This window comes from Protomyctophum parallelum (assembly GCF_964188405.1).
Source record: "Protomyctophum parallelum genome assembly, chromosome: 13".
In the NCBI taxonomy this organism is placed as follows: domain Eukaryota; kingdom Metazoa; phylum Chordata; class Actinopteri; order Myctophiformes; family Myctophidae; genus Protomyctophum; species Protomyctophum parallelum.
Window position 1 is genome coordinate 30,445,363 of NC_139708.1, and position 24,832 is coordinate 30,470,194.

The 24,832-nt window shown below is 43.6% G+C and overlaps 1 protein-coding gene across 1 annotated transcript in view; it reads left to right on the forward strand.

Annotated features, from left to right (window-relative positions):
- The window catches only part of LOC310869033 (carbonic anhydrase-related protein 10-like), a 140,842-nt gene that overhangs the window by 110,229 nt on the left and 5,781 nt on the right, over positions 1 to 24,832 (forward strand). The window contains exons 4-8 of the mRNA XM_083779609.1: positions 7,465 to 7,650; positions 9,655 to 9,750; positions 13,804 to 13,876; positions 19,075 to 19,229; positions 21,507 to 21,681. Of these exons, the coding sequence (XP_083635735.1) occupies positions 7,465 to 7,650; positions 9,655 to 9,750; positions 13,804 to 13,876; positions 19,075 to 19,229; positions 21,507 to 21,681 (685 nt within the window). The remainder of the gene's footprint in view (positions 1 to 7,464; positions 7,651 to 9,654; positions 9,751 to 13,803; positions 13,877 to 19,074; positions 19,230 to 21,506; positions 21,682 to 24,832) is intronic.

Below are 24,832 nucleotides of genomic sequence, written 5' to 3' on the forward strand. Positions count from 1 at the left end.
GCAACTGCTCCAAGATGATGGCCTCCCCGATGTCCTCAATGGTGCGCTGGTCCGGTTTAATCCACCGTCGATACAGGCCCTTCAACCGTTGGTAGGTTTCGGTGGGTGCTTCATCTTGGGGTAAAGATGTGTCTCTGAAGCGCTGACGATACGTCTCCGTGGATATGTTGAACTTTGCCAAGAGAGCCTGTTTCAGGTCTGCATACGAGTCTGAGAGCTCTTCATCCATGGCTGAATACGCCTCCAACGCCTTCCCCGTCAGCAGAGGCACCAGCCGGTACGCCCACTCCACCTCTGGCCACGCCCAGGTCTTCGCAATCCGCTCAAAGCGGAGAAGGTAATTCTCCATATCCTCCACTTCCTGGAAAGGGAGCAGCTTGGGGTCCTTCCGTGGTACTTGGGGTGCGGGTGGCTGCTGCTGGGGTGCGGGTGGCTGCTGCTGGGGTGCGGGTGGCTGCTGCTGGGGTGCGGGTGGATGCTGCTGGGGTGCGGGTGGATGCTGCTGGGGTGCGGGTGGATGCTGCTGGGCCGTCTGGATCGCTGCCCGGATCCCTCTCATCTCCCCCACCAGTGCCTCTTCTCTCTTCCGTTGGGCCTCCATAAACTGGCGTAGCACATGCACCACCTCCTCTTGGGGTGCAGGACGGTGGAGCGGAGCGGCCCCTGCTCCTCCCTCTGCATCCTCCCATTCCTCCTGGTCCCGAACATCAGGTTCTGGTTGTTCTTCTGGTAGTTTTATTTTGCTCCTGGTTCCTATTCTCTTTGCCATTAGGGGGGTCTTCTTCCGCACGGTGGCCATCTATCTGCCACCACCACTGCCACCAAATGTCACACTCTGTACTGAGTGCGGGTAGAATGTGCCATAGGCACTTGAATTAGTCCTCAAAAAGGCAAAGAAATCCCCAGGGTACTCAAAAATACTTGAAAAAGTTACTCAAAAAATACTCAAAAATATACTCAAAATACTGAAAAAGGTTACTACAAACATTTTCCACTTGGTTGGAATACTCAAAGTATTGACAATGTCACTTGATGCAATCACTTGCTTTTATTCACCTTAATTGTGTCCAGAGAAAAAAACATGGAGGTGGTTCCCGTCAAAACAATACTGTACACATAAACTGGCCAGGTTGGCTACAGGTCCTCTCAGCTCCAGGTACAGCCCTACAATGACTCCTGGGCAGTGGCAGGTTTCCTGCTTATAAAGGCCAGGCCCCTCCCACTAGACCAAACCATCCCTGTCTGAAACTTAAGTTACAATCCAGTTTAGCCCATGTCCAAAGACAATATAATTCCCATAATATACAGGTACAATATATATATATATATATATATATATGTATAAACACCTTGGTCCTAACACCTGGTCTATTGACCATATTACTCAAACAAGTATTGATATAATAAACACTCTTTAAACTCTCTTTAAACACCCACAGATGGTATGGTCCACTCATGATCTCCCCCTCCATATAAGGCCGCCTGAGCCACTCCTCTGGTGCTTTGCCTCTGCCCAGAAGTCAGGGAATATACTGTGGTAAAACAAGAAACAAAAGTCATACCCTTGATACATACAATAGTAAATAATAAAGAAAGAAATAACAATACATTTGGAAAACAGCACAGGAACAATGTTAATACCAGTTAGTGTGTGCACTCACCAAACTAATGAACAAGGCCCTGGCTATTGTGTCATGGTGTATTGTAGTGGAGTGTTATGTGTGTGATGTGCTGTTAGTGGCAGGGTGAACTGCCACAAGATACATCTATAATGTATCTATAATCTCAGAGAGGGGGGGGGGGACGACTGGGTTGCGGATCCCCATAATGGACAATAACTATACAGCAGTTCCCAGAGGAGGGTGAGATAAGTGCCTATCTGTGCAGCCACATGGACCCCAGTTTGGCCAAGAGTCCCACCACAGCATGCATGCAGTATTACCTTGTCTCCACTCTGCTGTCTCCACTCTGAGCTACGCTGAGCGGACTGGACTGACTGGACTGACTGGACTGGACAGTGTCTCCACTCTGAGCTACGCTGAGCGGACTGGACTGGACTGGACTGACTGGACTGGACAGTGTCTCCACTCTGCTGTCTCCACTCTGAGCTACGCTGAGCAGACTGGACTGGACTGGACTGACTGGACTGGACAGTGTCTCCACTCTGCTGTCTCCACTCTGAGCTACGCTGAGCAGACTGGACTGGACTGGACTGACTGGACTGGACTGGACTGTGTCTCCACTCTGAGCTACGCTGAGCGGACTGGACTGACTGGACTGGACAGTGTCTCCACTCTGCTGTCTCCACTCTGAGCTACGCTGAGCAGACTGGACTGGACTGGACTGGACTGACTGGACTGGACTGTGTCTCCACTCTGAGCTACGCTGAGCAGACTGGACTGGACTGGACTGACTGGACTGGACTGTGTCTCCACTCTGAGCTACGCTGAGCAGACTGGACTGGACTGGACTGACTGGACTGGACTGTGTCTCCACTCTGAGCTACGCTGAGCGGACTGGACTGGACTGTGCTTCATCATGCACGTGTCATCATTCTCATAGTGGTGGAAACAGTACTCACATTTTGTACTTAAGTATCAATACTGCTATATAGAAATACTGATTCAAGTGAGAGTCTGGAATTCTAAATTTACTTGAGTAAAAGTACAAAGCATTGTGAGCTTGTAGATCGGCTATTGGCCGAGCTATGATGCGACGCATTGTGAGCTTGTAGATCGGCTATTGGCCGAGCTATGATGCAACGCATTGTGAGCTATGTCGGCTATTTTCAAATGGCCAAAAAAATTATATAGGGTGGAAGTGGGTGATGTATGTTGTGTAATAATTATGAAAATCTACAAAGTAACCAAAGCTGTCAAATAACTGTAGTGTAGTAAAAGTACAATATTTGGATCTGAGATGTAGTGGAGTAAGAGTACAAATACCTCATAACTGTACTTACTGTAAGTACCGTACTTAAGTAAATGTATAGTTACTTTCCACCACTGCTGTCATACTTATATTCAACTACAAATAGCAGATCTACAAGCTTGTCGATCTGCTATTTTCATACAACATACTGTATAACAGTATATTTTCATACTGTACATACAACAGTAGAATCAAAGGAAGCAGACTTACCAAGATAACAGCTTTTGCTTGCTTTTGTAATTTATTTGATGGCGTGTTTATTATAAGGAAACCTCTGCCAGTCAGTCAGTCTCGGCTGTTCCACATGATTCTCCGCAGTGGGTTGAGCAATTTGATGTGAACGTGCACACGGGCATTGACCATTAGCATTATATGCAGACCCGTTTTTCACTTTCCCAAAAATGTAAATTTTTGTGTAAACACCGGAGATTCAGAGTTTGGGCAGTATCTGTTGTCATGGTTACATCCCTGCAGGCTATGACCGCTGCCTAAACTTGGCTTTTACACACACACACACACACACACACACACACACACACACACACACACAGCCAGAGAACAGCAGGATGACAGACAGATGTTGCCTGCAAACTTAGAAAGGACTGTTTTGTGAGCGGGAGGGCGCTTTCGATATCATCTCCATAACACTAACATAGCAGATCAGTGTTGTGCAATGATCATACTGTATCCTGGGGCCTGGTTCACCATTGGGGATTGGTGATTTATTTATCTCCGATCCAGTCTTGTTTTTAGCAGCAAATTCAGATTTTAGTTTTAGTCATAGTCTCTTGAATAATTTTCATTTAGTTTTAGTCACATTTTAGTCACCTGGAATGTTTTAGTATTAGTCTAGTTTTAGTCGACTAAATATCATACGATTTTAGACGCCTAAATCTACAGTTGATTTAGTCGACTAAAATGTATTTTGGCAGGTCTTGATCCTGTCGTAATGACTGTTTTTACACTTTTACGCCGATCTACAAGCTCACAACGCGTCGCGATGCATTGTGAGCTTGTAGATCGGCTATTTTCCAGACAGATTTAAAGGAACTACAACATGCATTTTTTTGTTTTTAATAATATCATATTGTTTATGTCCTTCAAACGTTTTTCTGAAGCAGTTTTAGCTGCAGTACCATAATGTCCTGAGGTGGTGGGGGCACTGATATGCAAATTATTTAATCTTTGAGTCATTATAATACTGATGCTAGATAAACCCAGGCTTGTTTCCATTCCATGCCAGCTTGGAAAATCAAAAATGGCGGAATGCAAGTAGAAATGTAAATTTGGAACTGAAGACTGAAGAGTGGGAGGAATTGTACAAAGTAGGGTGATACAGATTACATCACGTGTACGACCAAATCAGTTGAGCTGTTCCCGAGAGAAACTTCCATAAAAGCCCTTATAAGATGAGAAGGCCCATGATTGTTCAAAATTGCGTATTTGTGGGGATAGAAAACACTGTAACCACGAAAAACTAATTTGAAAACTTGCATTTCATGTTGTAGGACCTTTAACTAATCCTATTGCACTGTTCATTATAGGCAGTCAATCTGATCACATTCTTAGGTGTTTATGTTGCCTTATCTTTATTAGCCTGCATTAAAACATCATATACTGTAGGTTCACATTGCAAGGACTACTTAAACCCTATATCCGTCATTATGAATCAAAATTAATGAAAATATATCTTGGCTGCACAACCTCATGACAGCTTGTAGATGGGCTATTTTCGGAAGTATTCCCAAAAGTGCTATTAAGCATTGTGACCATTATAATCTTTTATGCAAATTATTTGTGAAGTTGGACTATGTTGACCATATGTTACCACTTATGGGTGATCAGTTTTTGCTATAGGACTAGGCCTATTTGTGGGATATACTGTATAGAACGGCATGCCACAATCACTGGAGATTACCCACAGGAATATCTTTAAACCATTATACCAGGGAGATTTTCTTTTTTCTACCAGTGAGCTCCTGTCAGATCGTTTCAGGACTATGGACTATCCTGAGGAGTTATTGGATTACCTTTGTTCGTTTGGATTGATTTGCGAAAATGTGGAGAAGCAAATGGATGCGTCCGTGTAGGCTACAGTAACTAAACTGCAGGGCTTGGTCTTCAGAGCTTGGTTGTTTGTCTCACCCACTCTGGGATGTAAACCTCACTCACAATCAGGCTGTGTTGAAGTGAAGTGAGTAAACGCTTTCATCTCTCAGTGCTTTGAAACAACCCCAAAATGACACTGTCACTGGACGCCTCTTATCGCAATGGGCAGCTGTCAGGTGTGTGTGTGTGTGTGTGTGTGCGTGCGTGTGTGCTTGGGTGTGTGCGTGCGCGCGTGTACATTTTAAGCTCTATTGTACTCTCTGTGTAGCTGTAGCCCAGTGGTATTCAATTGGCGGCCCGTGCGGAGCGCCCCCTTGTGGCCCCTGGAAAAAAATAATAATCTGGGAATAATAAAAGGGCTAATGAAAGTTACAGGTATGGTGTGTGCAATATGAAGTGTGAGATCACCATAATGACAGTAATCCTTAAAGGACCACTTCACCACTTTTCAACCTATCTTCATATAATAGGTCCTCACATTTGGTTCCATTTGTACACTCTCAGAGTTATAGACCCATAAGGGTCCATTTGGTTCCAAACCATCATTTCCCTGGGGACCCCTGGAACTGCCTCAAGGACCCCTGGGGGTCCCCGGCCCGGACCCCACTTTGGGAATCACTGCTCTATGTAATCTTTATAGTCTGATAAACTATTCTCGCGTAAATAAATCTTGTTTTAAAAAATCTGCCTAATGATGATGTCACTGGTGGACGGGTTTCTGAACTGCCCACTGTGTGTGTGTGTGTGTGTGTGTGTGTGTGTGTGTGTGTGTGTGTGTGTGTGTGTGTGTGTGTGTGTGTGTGTGTGTGTGTGTGTGTGTGTGTGTGTGTGTGTGTGTGTGTGTGTGTGTGTGTGTGTGTGTGTGTGTGTGTGTGTGTGGCAAATAGGTCTAGGCCTACATCTTCTCATCTTCTAAGTAGCATATACCTATATAGACATATTATCCTGCTCATTACTGTACGGAAATATACAATTACAAATCTAATTGAATACTTAAGCCTGTAGATTATCACATCTTTCATTTAGGTAGAGTTTAATCACCGATGTAAAGCAGCAGTAAGTGTAGAAACAGCAACTGAGGCGGAACGTAATTCTCTCCCCTTATTCTCCAGTGCCGTAATAAGGTTGATAGAGTTGGAAGGATGTGACCCACTGATTATACGATGATCATATGAAATACATATTGCATTAAACATTGCAACACGTGAGGGGGAATAAGGTGTGAACTACATATGGATAATTGTGCCACCTCACACTAAGTTCAAACTTAGCTTAGGCTTTAAGCAATTTAAGCTATAACTAGGCTAAGTTTGAACTTAGTGTGAGGTGGTGCAACTGACTCCCATGGGGAACCACAGTCAACTAAGTATATATGGCTTAAGTGGTTAATTAATGGCACTGCAACGTACTGTGTACAGCTGTACTGTACACCATCTCACACAGTCAGATACACGGTAGAACTAGAACCCTGCTAGTGCAGTCTGCTTCCTTTTACAAGATATCGTTGCTGTTGTGCGGAAACCTCATATAAATATCTCCATTCGCATTTAAAATGTTTTTTTGTGAATCATAGCCTTGCGCAAAAGTAGTGAAAATAGCGGATTTACAAGCATTGTGTAGCTATTTTCACTACTTTGAAATGTTTCTAAAATAATAAAAAGAAGGGCTTTGGACATACAAGGTTTCCACCCAGCAGCGATGATATTCAGACAGATACTGTACGTTACAGTTAGATGATTCTAGGCCTCTGTAAGTAGAGCAACAACGCTAGCTGGGGTTAGGGGTTTAGTTTCCTCACAGGAATTACCTTTATTAAAAATGTATCCGGCCTCCAGTGCCTTTCATAATGTTATGCTGACGTGAGTAAAGCGATGTATCACCCGTCATGCGGGATTGCGGGTTGGTCGCTGCAGCACTAGGGACTGTACAGTAAATGAACGTCTTCATCTCATATTCAGTCTGAACATATCCAATAATTCAACATTTTCCTGTTGAACTTATTTCATTGCATTCATGCAAAAGAGTGAAGTCCACCTGCTAGCCTAACCTTTAACTCTAAATGACAGGTACAGTGTCTGTCTGTCTGTCTACATGAAACCGCATTAATAATGGTCAATTCTCTAGTGAGAATCAATACTGTAGTAAATGTTCTTCCAGTTTCAGTTTTATCTCGAGTCACACAGTTGTTTTCCACACTGCTTCATCTTCTCTGTTCTGGAAGGGAAGTAAAAAAAAAAAGTTCACTATTACTTGCTGTGACTTGGCATTGGAACTGTGTAGTTTAGGTCTAATCTAGTCTGAATTTATATTCTACAACAATGTGCACTGCACTAATCCAAGTCTGAGGCTATAGAATCCGGTTTGTTGTTGTTGTTTCTTTGAGCAGACAGTTCACATATGGCCTCTCTGGCTCCTCTGTTCCAGATGGGAAGTACCATGTACAACACGGGGAAGCATGTGTCTCTGAGGCCAGACAAAGCCCACCTGGTAAACATCTCTGGCGGTCCCCTGGGTTACAGCTACAGACTGGAGGAGGTCAGACTGCACTTTGGCAGCGAAGACGCCCATGGCTCAGAGCACCTGCTCAATGGCCAGGGCTTTCCCGGAGAGGTGAGTGATAATGGAAAGATAGACAGACTGTTGCTCACTGACAGACTCCCGTGCTTTTGAATAATATGCCTCCTCAGGGATTTCCTACTGAGGTGAGAGTGGCAGGCTGACAGAGACAGATAGGCAGAGTGATACAGTACACTATGGAGGATAGCATTCGCGAGTAACTTCACCCCAGAAAACATGTTTTCTCCCCGACAATGCATTCATTAAGATTTGCAAACATACAGCAGATCACATCTAGCTGGCAAATTACACTTGATGAATGAACAACGGGAATTAATTATAAGTCTTTGCTTGCCTGTCTTCTCTCTCTTATTTCTGTCATACCTGCTACTACTCATCTATGACTATCAGTCGGAATGTGTCTGTCTGTGTATCCGTCCTCCGCGTGCCCTTTGGTCCAGCCTGCCCATCGGTCTTGCTCGTATGCATCCGTCCTTCGTCTCCCTCCATATTATCTCCATCTCCAGCCACAGTGATGTGGCTCTAGAGCAGCAGCCATTTTATTGGTCAAAGCAATGTGTTTATCGACGCATATTCGTAAGTAAAACCATCTCAAAGATTGATAGACGAGCAGGCGGTGAGGCAGGCAGGCAGGCAGACAAAGTATTACCGTTGGATCATTGTTTACTATCCTGTCTGCTAATCAATCATCCTTTATCTAATAGATATTAGATATCATATCTAATAGACTCATGGGATAAGTTTGTTTGCAACCTCAAACACATGGGTAAATGGATGCGCACTATATACACACACACACGTTTCAGCCTCATTATGCATATTAGTGATGCACTAATATGATAATTGCTGTGGGCCTAATGCTGCCTGACAGACAGCTTCATTATGATTAATTACTGCATTATTGTTCACTGGAGACTTGTAGCACTCATAATAGGTGAGTACACAGACTACACACACACACACACACACACACACACACACACACACACACACAGAGAGACGTGCACACACTTCTCGTCTATAGGGCCTAGGGAGACAGACACATACTCTTTCACCAACACATCCACACCCATTAGATGAATGCACACACACACACACACACACACACACACACGACGCGCAGTCACAATTAAGTTGTAACCTTATCAAAGTCTTCCTGCCATTGAGCAGATAATTAGAAGCCAGGGTGTTCCCTGAAGGTTTTGGATTCCAGGCAGACAGAGTACATACACGGTGTGTTTATCATCAGAACCCACTGGTAAACAACACAATCTGTCTCACAGAGATATTGGAGAAAGTGGAGAAGTAGTGTGGACTCTGCAGAGATCACTGATCCACACTCCTCCTCCTCTATGCATGGTTACCGACCGCATTGCTAATTGATAGCTCCTTCTGTCTCTTTCACAGTCTCTCTCTCCCTCTCCGTCTCCCCCCCCCCCCTCTCTCTCTCTCTCTCTCTGTCTCTCTCTCTGTCTCTCTCTCTCTCTCTCTCTCTCTCTCTCTCTCTCTCTCTCTCTCTCTCTCGCTCTCGCTCTCGTTCTCTCTCCTCGTATTCTTCCAACTCTCTTCCAACCTCTTTTCTTTCCCCCGGCCGTCACACTCTCTCTCCTAACTTCTCCCAAATCCTGTTCATCCTCGCTGTCTCTATACTTTCATTATCCCTGACGTTCTGTCACTTTCTGTCCCAATTTCCCCCAATCCTCGCTGTCACTTTACTTCCCAAATCGCTCTGTCAATCTCTCTATCTCTCTATCTCATGCTATATCTATCTCACTTACCAAAAAAAATGACAGGAAAAAACAGCGCCCTCTGCTGTTTGTTATTTCCTTTGAATTTGCCTCTTAGGGCTCTGCCCAATAAAATAACAGGATAACAGGATGTTGGCCCGTTTGGTTCGCCCTCAGCTCTCCTCTTCCAGTGGGGCGCCTATGTTTTCATTCCCACAAACAACAATGTATACACGCTCTGAATGCCTCTACCCAGATTAATCTCACTTTAATGCTCTCCTCGTCTCTTTTTCCTTTTTCTGAAACTAAGGTCCAGTTGATCCATTACAACCAGGATCTATATGCCAACTACACCGAGGCAGCTAGGAGCCCTCATGGAATCGCAGTGGTGTCTATCTTCATTAAGGTCTGTACACGCACACCTGAACAAGTCATTACTGTGCCATCCAATGATAATCAGTTCATAATACACTAAAATACATGGACATTATCAGATGGGCTTCGGTTGCATGATGTCAAACAATGACAATGAGAAATGGGCAATGATTTCTTTATCACAAGAAAATAGCATTTCATCAGCACTTTAACGCATTTATACCGGGAAAGCATCTGTGTCATTTTAGATTTTAGCGCTACCGGACCGGTATTGAAAAAATAGCAGATATACAAGCTCACATTTTGAATAATGAATACATTTGAATTACCAAAAAGTTTGCAAACTCCTGATTTAGAATCGGCCTTTAGGTTTTAATGGCTTAATTTAATGAATAGATTAACATTTCTGTCAATGAGTAACTGCCCTGACGAACAAAGTGGTAGTCATCCTGGGATTTCCCATCCTTTTATCATTCCCCCCCAAGTGTAGTGATTTAGTTATATAACCCATTATGTTCATTTATTACAGTCACTATGTCCCCATACGGTGGGTGGCTATGGATTGTGTCTTTATTAACCAAACAAAAGAAAATGAGTTGAGAGAGAAAAAAATACAAATACAAATGTAAATGTATACAGTAGGTGGCTGCCTGAGATCTATAGGATGAGAGCATTGTTAGGGTGGATCTGCATGAGCAATGCAAATGAAGCTCTGGTGGACATCCTCGAGGGCCTGCCTATACACACTACAGTATGAGACAATAGCACTCAAATCAAATGTTGCAGTGGCAGGAGAGCTTGTACCTCCGCAAGTACAGCCTGCAGTGCACATACAGCCACAGGCAGACAAGGCACCGTTACTCAAGTGTAACCTGCCGGGTTACGCTGGTGGTTGATATACAGCTGCTCCTTATATAGCAATAGGAAAGGTTTCTGTTCCGGACCAACGATGTGCTGGTGGTTGATATACAGTTGCTCCTTATATACCAATAGGAAAGGTTTCTGTTCCGGACCAACCATGTGCCTGCCCTCTAGCCTGCAAGGCTCCGCTACGGGCCGGTATACAGTGTTCCGCTAAAACTGTGTTTTTCCACCAGTGGTCCGGGGACCACCAGTGGTCCTTGATGGGATTCCAGGTGGTCCCCAGCTAAATGATGGATAATTGGTAACCAAATGGACCCTTATAGATCTTTAACTCTTGACGCTCTCAAGAGTTAAATTATCATTAAACATCTGCATTAGTTAAGTTAATTTACAAGAAGTCTACACAATTAGAGAATGTAGAATAATTATTTTGATCAACGTTTGCCTGTTATCTCTCCTAATGGTACCACATCAATACAGGATGGAATTGTGGACAAAAACGTATCCAACAATAGCAAAATATTCTTTCGTTTTGGTTCTGAGAGGCTAAATCTCATCACATGGTGGTCCGCGGCTCAAATGCAGACTAAAGAATGGGCCTTGATGTGAAAAGGGTTGAAAACCACGGTGCTACAAGATTCTGCACTTTTAATTTAAAATAAAAGTACAGGCATGAAGAAATTGAACGCATGTGGTCAGGGATGCACAATCTGGGAACCCATCGGCAATGAAATAAAGTAATGAGGAGCTGAAAGTTGGGACAAGCCACTTTCAGGACAGCTGGCCCAGTGCCTCGAAACGGGGAGGACTTTGATGTAAGCCATCAAGCGGCCGTCTCCAGGGCAAGCTTTTGAAGACGATCCTGTGAACATTTTGAATGAGATGAAAAAAGGAGTCTTCTCATTGCACCCGAGCACCTGAGCCTGGGCTGGGCTGGACTACTTCGCACAACTGTGAGAGATTGCTGTTTAAATGCGCTAGGTTGGATTGCTGAGGTGGAACCAGGGGGGCAGTCAGACAGATATTTTGTGAAGCCTGAAACTCCTGAAAGTTCATATAATGGCCTGTTGTGGCGCTGTCACTGGACCCAAAAAAACCCATAGCCCCATAGAAGTCCATGTATTTGGGCCCAACTTCACCTAGACTGTATTACCTTAATAAACATGGTCATGAATACTTTCTGCTTCCAGTCACTAGTTTAAAGTCTAATTTCTAATGTCATAATATTCTTTTTTGAAAATGATGGTCCCATTTATAAAATAAATGACCATAAAGTCGCGTATGTTCTGAGGGGCGTGGCTACCGTTACAGTCTATGATCGGGAGTCCCCAACCACTCGAGTCAAAATAAAAACCAACGGAGAAGAACAGCCTCGTTGTCTGGGCAGCCAATGGCCAGCTGGGCCCAAACGGAGCCAGCCAATGGCCAGCTGGGCCCAAACGGATCTAGAAAGATGGCGACTTACAGTGCAGGAATAACAGGCTTCATTTTACGTCCATGTTAGACCCGGGGAACGCTTTGTCCATATTTTTTACAGTCTATGGGTGGAACCCACCACCTACAGTACCATCAGCAGTACCACTTACCACACAACTTGCCGCACACAAGCCGTGCTGCTCATACGCTGTAGTTGATGGTGCCCTTGATTGACCCCCTGACCCGTCCAAAGGCGATTGCTCTAACCCAGGGGTGCCCACACTTTTTTACTCAAGAGCTACTTTTAAGATAAACATGATCCACCCACCCAAAAAAAAACTAAAAAAACAGAGGGAGCTTTGGAATAGCGGCGCTGGTGTTACATTATAGACAAACACACTTAGAAAGTGAAATAGTGGGGGAAAACGCCTTCCTCTCATTCTGTATGGAAGTTCTATTATGGGTTCTTTATAATGCTACTGTACTGACTCTGGAAAACAAAGCATTTCCCGACACTTAGAAGCCTTGAAGGGATCAGCACCTTAAGTGGCAGACCTAAAAGAGGGATTTTTATATTTTAATTCTTTAGGGGCATGTCATGTGGTCTACCTAGCACAGCCTTTGTGATCTACTGGTAGATCACAATCTGCCCTTCTGGGCACTCCTGCTCTAACCGATTGAGCTACCCGGACACATTGGTACTGGCGGGGCACTACAGGCGCCTCTCCAGCACAGAAGAGGTCTGGGTGGAGGCACAGAGACCCCTTCCACATCGTCAGACCCTCGCCCGGGGACAACAGAGCCTCCAAGACCTAGGGAAGTGAATGAGACTCCCTCCTACTCACCTCTGGGAGTTACCATAGAGGCACAAAGCCCTCGCCTGGGGCTGTTTGTGTCGCATCCCAGGCTGTTTAGTTGGCTGAGGAGTGATTTCCCAGAATACCTCAGGCCACGTCTGTGTCTGTTATGTTTTATTGTGCTTATTATTTCGTCTGTGCAAGGGAATGTGTTTATTGTGTTCCATAGTTGTATTTCTTATTTAAATGTAATGTGAATCATGTTACTCTACACTTGTTAAAGTAATATTACGTTAAAAGGGAAGTAACTATTAACTAATTACATTTTGAAAGTAACTTGACCAACACTGCCCCCTTACCCTAGGCAAGTAAAAGCTGATACTGTTAAAATGCAGTTTTGTGGTCCAAGCTAGGTGAGAGGGAGCGTGTATAGATGTGCTGTGTGAGTCACACAATGGTCTGTTTATCTATGGCAACTACCGACTGTACTGTACAAGTCCCACTATGTGTGTATCTCATTTGGGGTCCCAGGGGATGTCAATTGCCACCCCCTAAGCGTTTGCATTTAACCTCAAATTATGTTCTTAATAAGCGTTTTCTCCAACTTATAGTGCTTTTATTTTGTAGATTAATATGATTTTAGTGCATCTTCGATCCATACCCAGTCATCTTACACACGTTATAGACATATGTTTTCCTGTCTGCAACCATACATGAATTAGTCACTTTCAATCTCACATTCCTATTTTTTGCAATATTACTTACAGTAAGTGGTTACTTTTTTCCACCCTTCTTTTCTGGCTATACAATATGGCCTCGTACTGTACAGTCTGGTATGAGCTATGCATTAACAATGCTTTGCATATTGACTGCATGTGTGTGTGTGTGTGTGTGTGTGTGTGTGTGTGTGTGTGTGTGTGTGTGTCTGTGTGTGTGTGTAATATAAATATACTACACACACGTGTGTAATATAAATATTTAACACCCTTCTCTCTATCATCCATCAGCTCTCAGAAAACTCCAACGCGTTCCTGAACCGCATGCTTAACAGAGACACCATCACCAGAATCAACTACAAACGTAAGACACACGCGCGCACGCATGCACGCACGCACGCACGCACGCGCACACACGCACACACACACACATCAAGCCCTCTTCACATCCTCAGTGCTGGAGGGAGGAGGAAAGTAAGGGACCTCTCTGCAGTCTGGCCCTGCAGGCTGACCACGTGGCCTAATGGATAAGGCGTCTGACTTCGGATCAGAAGATTGAGGGTTCGAGTCCCTTCGTGGTTGTGCTTTTTTTAAGAGGACCTCACAACCCACATGGTCATGAATCTAATCTAATTCCTATAGGAAATCAATCCCCCTTTCCCTGCTGGAGTGTCAAATCAATCCCCCTTTCCCTGCTGGAGTGTCCTTCAACGCGTTGGCTGGATCTCTCTGCACTCTGGCTCTCCTTGTTGCACTTAGTGTGTAGTACACTGTCCTCAGTGGTTCACAAACGTTTTAGCTCCAGACCCAAAAGAGACCATTTCTGTCTCAAGTGTGAAGTGTGTGCAGGTGAGAAAAGAAACCCAGGGAGGGCTTATGTGGTTCTCACCAAAGTTAATATACAATTTAACAAATAGTAATATACAAATAGTAAGACAAAGTAATCAAACATAGGTATGGAAAATAACAAAAACAACAAGAAATACATTATTTACACTTGTGTACTTGTGTATTATTTACACTTGTCTCCCGGGACTCAAACTATAGAGTCTCACAGGACAGCTCACAGTAGCCGATATACAAGCTCACAACTGTGTGAGCTGATATATGTGCTATTATGTCTTGTTTGACGTTTCTTAATTTATTCATTGAATATTAGATTTATTTCATTTTATTTATTAAATACTTGCTGGAATTGTTTATATTTTATGAAATATTGTGATTTATTTTAATAACTTTTTCAAATCATTTCTATTGTTCAATTTCGTTTTTTAAATGTATAGGACATGAAAAAAGGGGATATTTGCTTGCTACCCATAAAAATCAGTCCGCGACCTCCTGGCCGATCGTACGTACTGCAGCTGGAGGGGAACTGGGCCTAAATCATGAACAGGCCAAACACAACAGCGGCGGTGATCGTTCATGTCTCGCACACGCACGCACGCACGGTGCTCGTTCATGTCTCGCGCACGCACGCACGCACGGTGCTCGTTCATGTCTCGCGCACGCAGGCACGCACACACACACGCAGGCACGCACGCACGCATGCGGGAGGCATACTTTGGTTAGACATAGCATTGGTTAGACATGGGTTACGGTTAGGTTTAGGTGTGCTGCCTCGTGGGAGGTTAGGTTTAGGGTGAGGGTTTGAGATAGGTTGTAGATGTAGGACTTATGACTGGTCTAACCAATCTTTCACGACTCGCAGCATACGCACGCACGGTGATCGTTCATCCTTTCGGCCCGACGTGTTCATTTTAGGCCCAAATTTTTAATTTCAAAATGTAATGAATCATGTCACGACTAAAAAGACGTGCCAGGCCAAGGTCTAACCTGCCATTTGTGAAACGGTATGAAAGGGGTCCCCCAAATTAAAGCCCTGTTTCCTAAACAATTAGTGCAATATTTAGAATTATGATGTTTTGGTATTATCGTTCTAAACCTACTGCTGTTCCTACTGTTCTCATACAGACAACCAGTTGAAGAAATTGGAGATTGAGGCTTTAACCTTTGCTTTAATTAACTAATAAACTTTAGTATTCAATCATAAAAGAACTGATAACCGAAAACAGCAGATCTACAACCAACGTGCCGTGGTGCGACACGCTGTGAGCTTGTAGATATGCTATGCTTGCTTTGTGACATGTTTCCATACAGTAGAAGAACTTTAATCCTTGCATACAGTATGTCTATAAAGATACATGTCCTGCGGCCTGCTAGTTATTTGAACCCCGGGTCTCTCACACGACACGTGAAATTTCTTCCACTCCTCCGTGACGGAATCCCTGCTCAGCCGAGTGAGATATTGTACTACTGTACTTGTGAACCAGCAGGTGCCTATAAGCTTGCACAGTATGCACACATACTAAGAGGTTCTGTAAGAAGGTTGTCACACATATTTGGCATGTATAAGAATTAGGGGTGTAACGATACATTTTTACAGCGATACGGTACGTGTCACGATACATTGATTCATTCTTGGCAATACGATTCAATGTTTTAAAATCTATACGGTAACTATTTAGTAGAGAATTTGAATCTGTGTGAAACCAATTCTTTAAGGGAAACATTTATTATGGATGTACAGTAAAGTATACACAACGATTCTCTGGCAAAATATTGATCCATAGAAGTGTAGCAATATGGAATGGAAAAGTAATTAAACACCTCTTTCTTTTTTCTTCTTAAAATGGCTAAATAATCAATTATCTGCATTGAAAAACGATACGATACAGTCAAGCGATACGATATGTTGCTGTTTACATATCTATATACTTGAAATTAAAATAGATTTTGTCGATGCAGATACTATATCGATACTACACACCTATTAAAAATGCAGCAAGACATGATAATATTGTCAATGAAAATGAACCGGGGCGAATGGGTGACGCTGTCCAGACGCTGTTCAAACACAACCGTCGGCAGTGGAGCACCCTTCATTGATCAACAGTTTTCATGACCAGGATTTCTTTCCAAATAAAGGCGCTGGAGTGCCCAGCAGATGAGGCAGAATTTACTCTGAAAAGCCCTACCTTCCAATTCCCCCCAAAACCGGGAGGTATAATGTTCCATATATATACTACCTCGCGCTGTCATGTGTTAATATTCCAAACGAAATGCTTGGTTAAGTAGATTCAGACATGATTGCAAGGTTTGTCGGGCCGTAAACAAGGAATTGAATGCTGCGCGCATGCACAAAACATGTCCGGGAGCTCTGTGCAAGGCGTTGCCTATCAGCGGCCGCTGTAAAAAAAAAAAGAAAGTATTTTAATGGTTTTATACAGTACCATTTTTATGGTTTGATACCATTAAAAAGCCCTAAACGTGTCCCCAGACGTCTTTAGGACGTCCTCGGCCTCCTACGGGTGTAATTATAAAGTCTTGGTAAAAAAAAATTGTTAAAATGGGAACATTCCCTCCGTTGGCTACATAGAAATGTCTATTTGTACATGTCTCTAAATGTTTTGATGAATTGAACAATGTGGACCCTGTTGTAAACAAGTGTAATGCTTAATTGGGTCGTCCACTCACAGTTAACAGTCTTTGTATTGAGTTTGTGCTTGAAATGTACTGTAAATTCTGCAAACTGTTAATAAATATTTCAATCAATCAATCAAACGTGACGCTGACGGGCGCCTGATTACTGCAGTGAAGCTTCGTCAAGCAGAAGCTCGCCAACTGTTAGAAAAAAAAATGTGATTCCAATCCTGTGCTATATGTCTATATAGTATGAAGTAGGCCATAGAAATTATGCAATCATCAGAATTATTTCCGCTTATGCACCATAATGAGGGAATCTGCACGGGACCGGGGCGGGCACATAGTGTTGTACATGCAGATCTTTCTGTGCATGCTGTATATGTGCTTTTCTCTCTTTTTTTGTGCATCATCTTTTTGTATGAAAGCTGTGCAGCTTTTTTTGGGCCCCAGGGTTGGGAGGGCAAGGATACCACCTCCCACCACTGTGGTTTGCTCCTGACATTGTATTAACATACAGTACTCTACTACATGATACAGATTGGTTAATGTTTTATTCATTGCATCTTCCAGCTTTAAATCAACAGTAAGTGGGATGCAGCACTATAGTTAATAAGGGAATGGCCCAGGTACCTCGCCCTGCTTTGGTTTCACTGTAATTGTACCGAGGCTATGGTGTTTATATGCAGCTCATATAAACAGTATACTTGGAGCACCCGGAGGGAACACCGGAACACAAACGGTAGCAGTTGCTCATTATGACAAGTTAATGTAAAATAATGAAATGTACCGAGCACATACAGTAGAACCCGCAAACAATGAAGACAGTTCCTGTTGACAGCACAGCGCACGCATGCACACACACACACACACACACACACACACACACACACTGTCACAGACACGCACTAATCTCCAGTCTCTCTCTAGATGAAGCATTTCTATTGATAGGTCTGACCATGGCAACAGGAATATGTATAACAAATAACAATAGGCTGATAAATAATGTATTGATTATTGCTGCTAGCTAGCAAGCTTAAAAACAGATCACATACAATCTCCATATAATATCTCTCCTTCACTTGAATGTTCTTTCTTTGCCTCTCATTCTGTCTCTTTCTCGCTTGCCTTCTCTGGATCTCACTTCAGACAAATTGTTGCCAATAAATTATGCATGTATTCTTATTATTTCCAAACTAACACATACACACTCACAAACACATTTCCTCTGACTACACATTTCTAGGCCACATTTAATGGCCTCGCCCACACACACACACACACACACACACACACACACACACACACACACACACACACACACACACACACACACACACACACACACACACACACACACACACACACACACACACCTCCTTACTGACTCCTCAGATGATGCATTTCTCTTGATGGCTTTGAGCACAAAGCACCTGCATCCTGACTCCGCTCACTGCATCACCTACTTTACACGCACATGTCGCACGCACACACACACACCACGCACACACACACACACACACACACACACACACACACACACACACACACACACCACACACACACAGACACCACACACACGCACACACCACACACACTGCGCTCACACACACATAGCTCATAGGTCTGCTAATTTGTGAATATTTCGGCTAAATCTTTGAATATATTTTTTAAAGCAAACATGTTTCGATTAAATATCCGCTTCTGGGGGTCCCTTGGTACAACATTTGTTTTTTGAAGGTCCTTGACATGAAAAAGTTTGAGAACCACTGACTATATCAACATACGTAGGTCTTTCAGAAAACTGTTTAACCCATTCTGTACGGGAACCCCTTTTGGTGTTTTAACTAAGCATTATGTTATACTTTAGCTATTGAAAAATAGCAGATCTACAAGCTCATAGTGCGCCACCGAGTGGCGCGTTACGAGCTTGTTGGTCTGCTATTTTTGAGAAATCGTGAAAATGCGGCACAAATCTTTGAATATATATTTTTTCAGAATACTTAAAAGATATATATTTCTACGTCAGGCCTAAATGGGTTTAAAAGACATTTATAGAAAAGCCTCTCTCTGTTTCTCTAGATGATGCGTTTCTATTGATGGGTCTGAACATAGCAGATCTGTATCCTGACACCATGCGCTACATCACCTACGAGGGCTCCATCACCATCCCTCCCTGCTTCGAGACCTCCACCTGGATCCTCATCAACAAGCCCATCTACGTCACACAGATGCAGGTGTGTAGAGGACACCGTCAAATCCTCTCTGTTCGCTTAAAAGACCTGAACACTTGCTGGAGGTGAATTCAAATGAATTCTGGGGGTTACATTTGGTGATCTATACAAGCTCACAACATGTTGGGCTTTGCGACGTTTTGTGAGCTTGTTTGGTGAAGATAATTGGTGTAGAGGGAACACGTTTGGACGCGTAGAATAGAGCCCTAGAATCCAGCATTTAAGTGGTTTTAAAGTTCAGATTGGTTTAAATGTTTTATTAATGTGTGTATTTGGGTGATACAGAGGAAAGGAAAGGTCAAGAGGAAAGGTCAAGTCCAATTTATCTTGTATAGCATACAGCATTTCATGCCAGTTAAACTCAATGTGCTTGTGCATGATAAACTATAATGCACACATTAGTGCAGCAACCATTATATCCACCCACTCACTCCCACAAACCCAACCACGATTCAAATTATACGACGTTTGGTTTGAAACGCCGGTGACTTAGTTGGGTGGTGCCAGGGACCTGCATGCACGGCAGGGCGATACTGATTTGGATTATTGGGATGACCAGGCCCGGATGTACCACTGGGCTAGGGTGGGCTGCTAATTATTTTATGATGGAATTGTAAAGTATTGCAATCCAATTCAAGTGATATTTGTGTTTAGTTATTGTTGTATTATGGTTAAACATTGAGAGCTTCTGCTCTGCTGTCTGCACTGTAGACAGTGCCTGCTGTATAGCTGTGGAAAGCCTGATCCGGTCTAAAGCCTGCCTACTTGTGTCCGCTATTTTCCACACAGAATCACAATACGTGCATACATGCACACACGCACGCGCACACACACACACACACACACACACACACACACACACACACACACACACACACACACAAGCTTTCACATACAGTAATATACTCTTTCTTTATTGCTCATCTCTGTTACTGTGATTTTATTATCAGAGCACATTGTGAAAAAAGGTATTTTGCTGTAAAAGACCTAGTGGCTGCATTCATTCAGCACCATGTGTGCACGCACGTGTGTGTGTGTGTGTGTGTGTGTGTGTGTGTGTGTGTGTGTGTGTGTGTGTGTGTGTGTGTGTGTGTGTGTGTGTGTGTGTGTGTGTGTGTGTGTGTGTGTGTGTGTGTGTGTGTGTGTGTGTGTGTGTGTGTGTGTGTGTGTGTGTGTGTGTGTGTGTGTGTGCGCGCGCGCATGTGTGTATTAGATGTGTTGGAGAGAAAAATGTGTCGAGTGTGCATGTACATATATTGCTTGGTGTGTGTCCTTGTACTTTCATCAGAGCTGAAATACATTTGCGTTAATGGTACAACTTCCTTTGAATTGCAAATGAAGACAGTATGGACACACAGCATAGTTTTAAATCGCAGATGGAAGATGGATAATTTCACAATGTCCTGAGTGGTAGTTGTACACAGTATTGTGCATGGTGTTATAGGGGAGCACGGCACGTGTCACGTTGCGATGCGTTGAGAGCTGTTTTTGAAGAATGACAAATTTTGCCCAATGTTTCTTTTCTGCCACGTGTCTCCTGTCCTTCTCTTCTCTGCCATTATTGTTAACTATATGAAATGCATTTCCTGTCAGTTGGTTCGTCACGACCCATATATGGTCATGCCTCGGAGTCGTGACATCACGTGATGTCATCAATATTAAGCCCATATATGGAGATCCCTGATATCATCAGTATTGGCCAGCAACTAAACGTACATCTATCTATACTATCACCTCAAACCCTTAGATATCCATATATGGAGCTGACCTCTTCTGACATTCCATATGTTGATCCTTCCCCATCCATCCTTCCTTCTTGATATCTCCCTCTTGACTGATACCTGTCCGTTTAAACTCTAGATGGGCCTGCCCCAAAGTTATTAGTGAAGCCACGCCCGGCAGCCGGCGAACACTAGAGTTCTCAACAGGCCCGAAAATTAAGGCCCGGCCCAACCTGGGCCCTCATCAAACCCTGTATACTCAAGGCACTGCCCCCGCTGCCACCCTTAGATCTCCATATATGGAGCTGACCTCTTCTGACCATTCAATATGTTGATCTGACCTCATCAATCTATACACTCAAGACACGCTCCATATATGGCCAGTACAGAATTAATTCCATATGTTGATCTGATCCCCCATGCCAAAGCGCCAGCGCTCGCCCAGCAGTCTGCTGTCACCCAGGCGTCTTACTGGTTATATTATTATTTCCATTTGTTATTGACCCATTAAGACATGGAAAACATCTGTGTTTCATGCTTTTAACCTCCTCCTGTGTAGATGCACTCCCTGCGCCTCCTCAGTCAGAACGAACCCTACAAGATCTTCATGAGCATGAGTGACAACACGCGGCCCACCCAGGCCCTGCTGCAGCGCTGTATCCGCACCAACATCAACTTCAGCAAGCAGGGACGTGACTGTCCCAACAACCGAGCTCTGCGGCCACAGTACAGAGGTACGCTCGCGCGTGTGTGTGTGTGTCTCTCTCTCTCTCTCTCTCTCTCTCTCTCTCTCTCTCTCTCTCTCATAGCTTTAATTGCTGTCACAGTATTCACTTGCATGCAACAATGGCACGGCACTCGGCACTGGAGAGAGCGGTGTGCTGCCCCTCATTGTCATGACTCCCTAGGCAACATTTTGTCTTTGCCTCGGGCAGGCTCTGTGTGTGTGTATGTGAACATGAGAGAAAGAGACTGCCCCAACAAAGCGTGTGTGTGTGTGTGGGAAAGAGAGAGGGAGAGAGTGGGAGGGAGGGAGAGATAGAGAGACTGACCCTATAGAAAGATGCCCTATGCCCCCAGAATGTATGCAGCTGTGCGTGAGAGAGAGATAAATTACATTTAGACAGAGTTGAGCGGAACATGTTAAGGGAAGCTGTCTGTTTTGGTTTGTCGTGTGGTGTGGGTGGACGTGTTTGCAGGTGGAGGTGGTGTTTCTGTGTGACTTCGTAGCAAGTGAGAGGGGGAGGAATACATAACGCTAGAGAACACAAAATAAGGCGGATATGTTCACTGGCACCAAGGATTTATTCCTGAAGAGAAACTTGGTCATTATGGTAGAGAGAAATATGTAGCAGTGAGGGAGAAGAAAATTAAAAGACAACGCGTAACAAAGCTACGTCCCATAGCCTGGAGGGATACAACGTTCTAATTAAAAAACATACAGCTTTCTGTTTCAGAGTGAAACTTTAAGCCTTTAATCCTCCTAATGTGCTCACAGATGATCAGGGCGCCCCAATAATTACCGGCATATACAGTAAGTAGATGATTTATGTCACCGTCTGAGTGAGACATGTCTGCAAGGAGACTGACGTGAAGTAAATGAGAGCGAGGACCATTTGACATGGCGAGTCAGTTGAGACAAACTGTTATGTTTGCTGAGGCTTTTCCATATCTGCCAAGAACCCGACTGTCTATATTTAGCCATTTACAATGTCCATACACTAATTAAGAATGAGCCCTTATGCCACGGGCACTCCATCAGCCCTCTCGTTCATCATCTCTGTTCTCCCTATCATCTCTTATGCTAGGATCGAAATCAACATGTCTTCCCAGACATTATCACAACCTTTCGTCTGCACACCGCAGGAAGTTTAACCGACTCCATCTGCTTCTGCACGTGAGATGCTGCGTTGCTCAGTCAGGCACAATCAATACACATTTAAGAGTATCTGTATAATTAGTATGTGTGATGCAACCAGGATTTAAAAACACCAATTCCGTACATATTACAAGTCACCGCAGAAACTCGCTTTAGCTCACTCGGTGGTGGCTCTCGTTACTCAAGTTAGCTTGAGACACCGCATCTCTGTCGCAGTCTAAAACTATAGGGCGGTTAATAATGGGGAGGATTTCAATGTAATATCATGTACCGATTTCTGGGTTTTCTAGTAGTGTAGGCTATGTACGGAATTCAATATGTGTTATTTCACCGTGTTTGGGTGAGACCGGGTTGAAATCCCAGTTCAGTACACTCTTGTCGAGATGAAAACCATGGATTGCATCATATTTGGCCGTGTGGTTCCGCGCTGTACTTTCGTGATGCTCCAAAACCAACCTGCACAAGCTTTGACACAGAGATCACGAATCCCCGAAGCAGAGCCTAAAGATACTCAGCTAAGAACATGATGATACGAACATATCCAGCCCGCATCGACTGACGTGCTGACAAAGTGAAGACCTAAATGCTACTCCCACCACCTCCCCCCAAGCTGGGGAGGTGGTGGGAGTTTGGTCAACTAACGAGCTGTCGTAGCAAAACATGTTGAGCATGTAAGAGAGAGAGAGAGAGAGAACTTCAGGCTGCTTAAATAGACTGCATAGTAGTTCCATAATACACTCATCACATTCGGTCACGATCTCAGAACGGCTCGACTTTGTGCCTGTCTGAACTACAACATTAAAGCAGAGGCTCCTTTTCCAGACAAGCTGTTACCCTAATATGCACCAGATCTAATTATCTAGTCAATCATATAGATTTATTCATTCATCTGTGACGAGGCCAAAGCCAAATCCGTGTCCCGTAAGCATCGTTCTTGTACAAACTTGTCTCTTGTGATTGAATTGACAATTTCACTCAAACAATTAAAGAATGAAAGCAAGACAAATCTCTGAGCAAAGATCGATCCACATCTCCGAGAGTCTCAGTACAGTAAGGAAGGATATGCAAAGTAGTCATGATAGTCATGAATATAATACACTAATAAACGTATGATATAATATAGACTACTAAACATTCTGTTAGACTACCATACACACTATATGTACTGAAGATATATTTTATATAGTGCATAATTGAACAGAATACGAAAAAAAAGTATAGAGAAATACATAAATCAATTTAATAAATGCATGCATTTGTTCTTCAGTGAATCAGTTCTTTCTTATTGAGGTCATCTGATATTTGTTATTCCATTTCAACAGAAGAGGACAAAGTAATGGTCAAGTAATAATCACAGCCTCACAGAAAATAGAAAACTATGATTAAAAATGTAATTTAAATATTACCAATTTAACTGAATATAGGGGATACGGCATTGCATGTGTGCGTGCATGTGTGCGTGCGTGCGTGTGTGTGCATGTCGTGCCTGGTGCAGTGTTTCTGTCTTTGATAGGTAGGAGGTAGAGAGTTGAGACCACCCTTGGGAGCAACAAAGGAAGAGTGAGGGCAGTGTTGTGTGTGTGTGTGTGTGTGTGTGTGTGTGTGTGTGTGTGTGTGTGTGTGTGTGTGTGTGTGTGTGTGTGTGTGTGTGTGTGTGTGTGTGTGTGTGTGTGTGTGTGTGTGTGCTGTATGTGCATGTGTGTATTTGCTTTAGAGCTCATGTCATCATATCCTCAGAGTATCTGCTGCCCACCCTCCTCTTCCTCATCTTCCTCTTCTCTATATCTCTGGTATTGATTCCATCGACCACACACACACACACACACACACACACACACACACACACACACACACACACACACAGGTGTATAATGTACTTTGCTCTATAACATCCTGAGTTGATTTAAAGGACCACTTCACCAATTTCCCACCTATCTTTATATAATTGGTCCTCACTCACTATACTGCTCATTATAATATATGGTATGTTTGCCTACAGGGTCTAA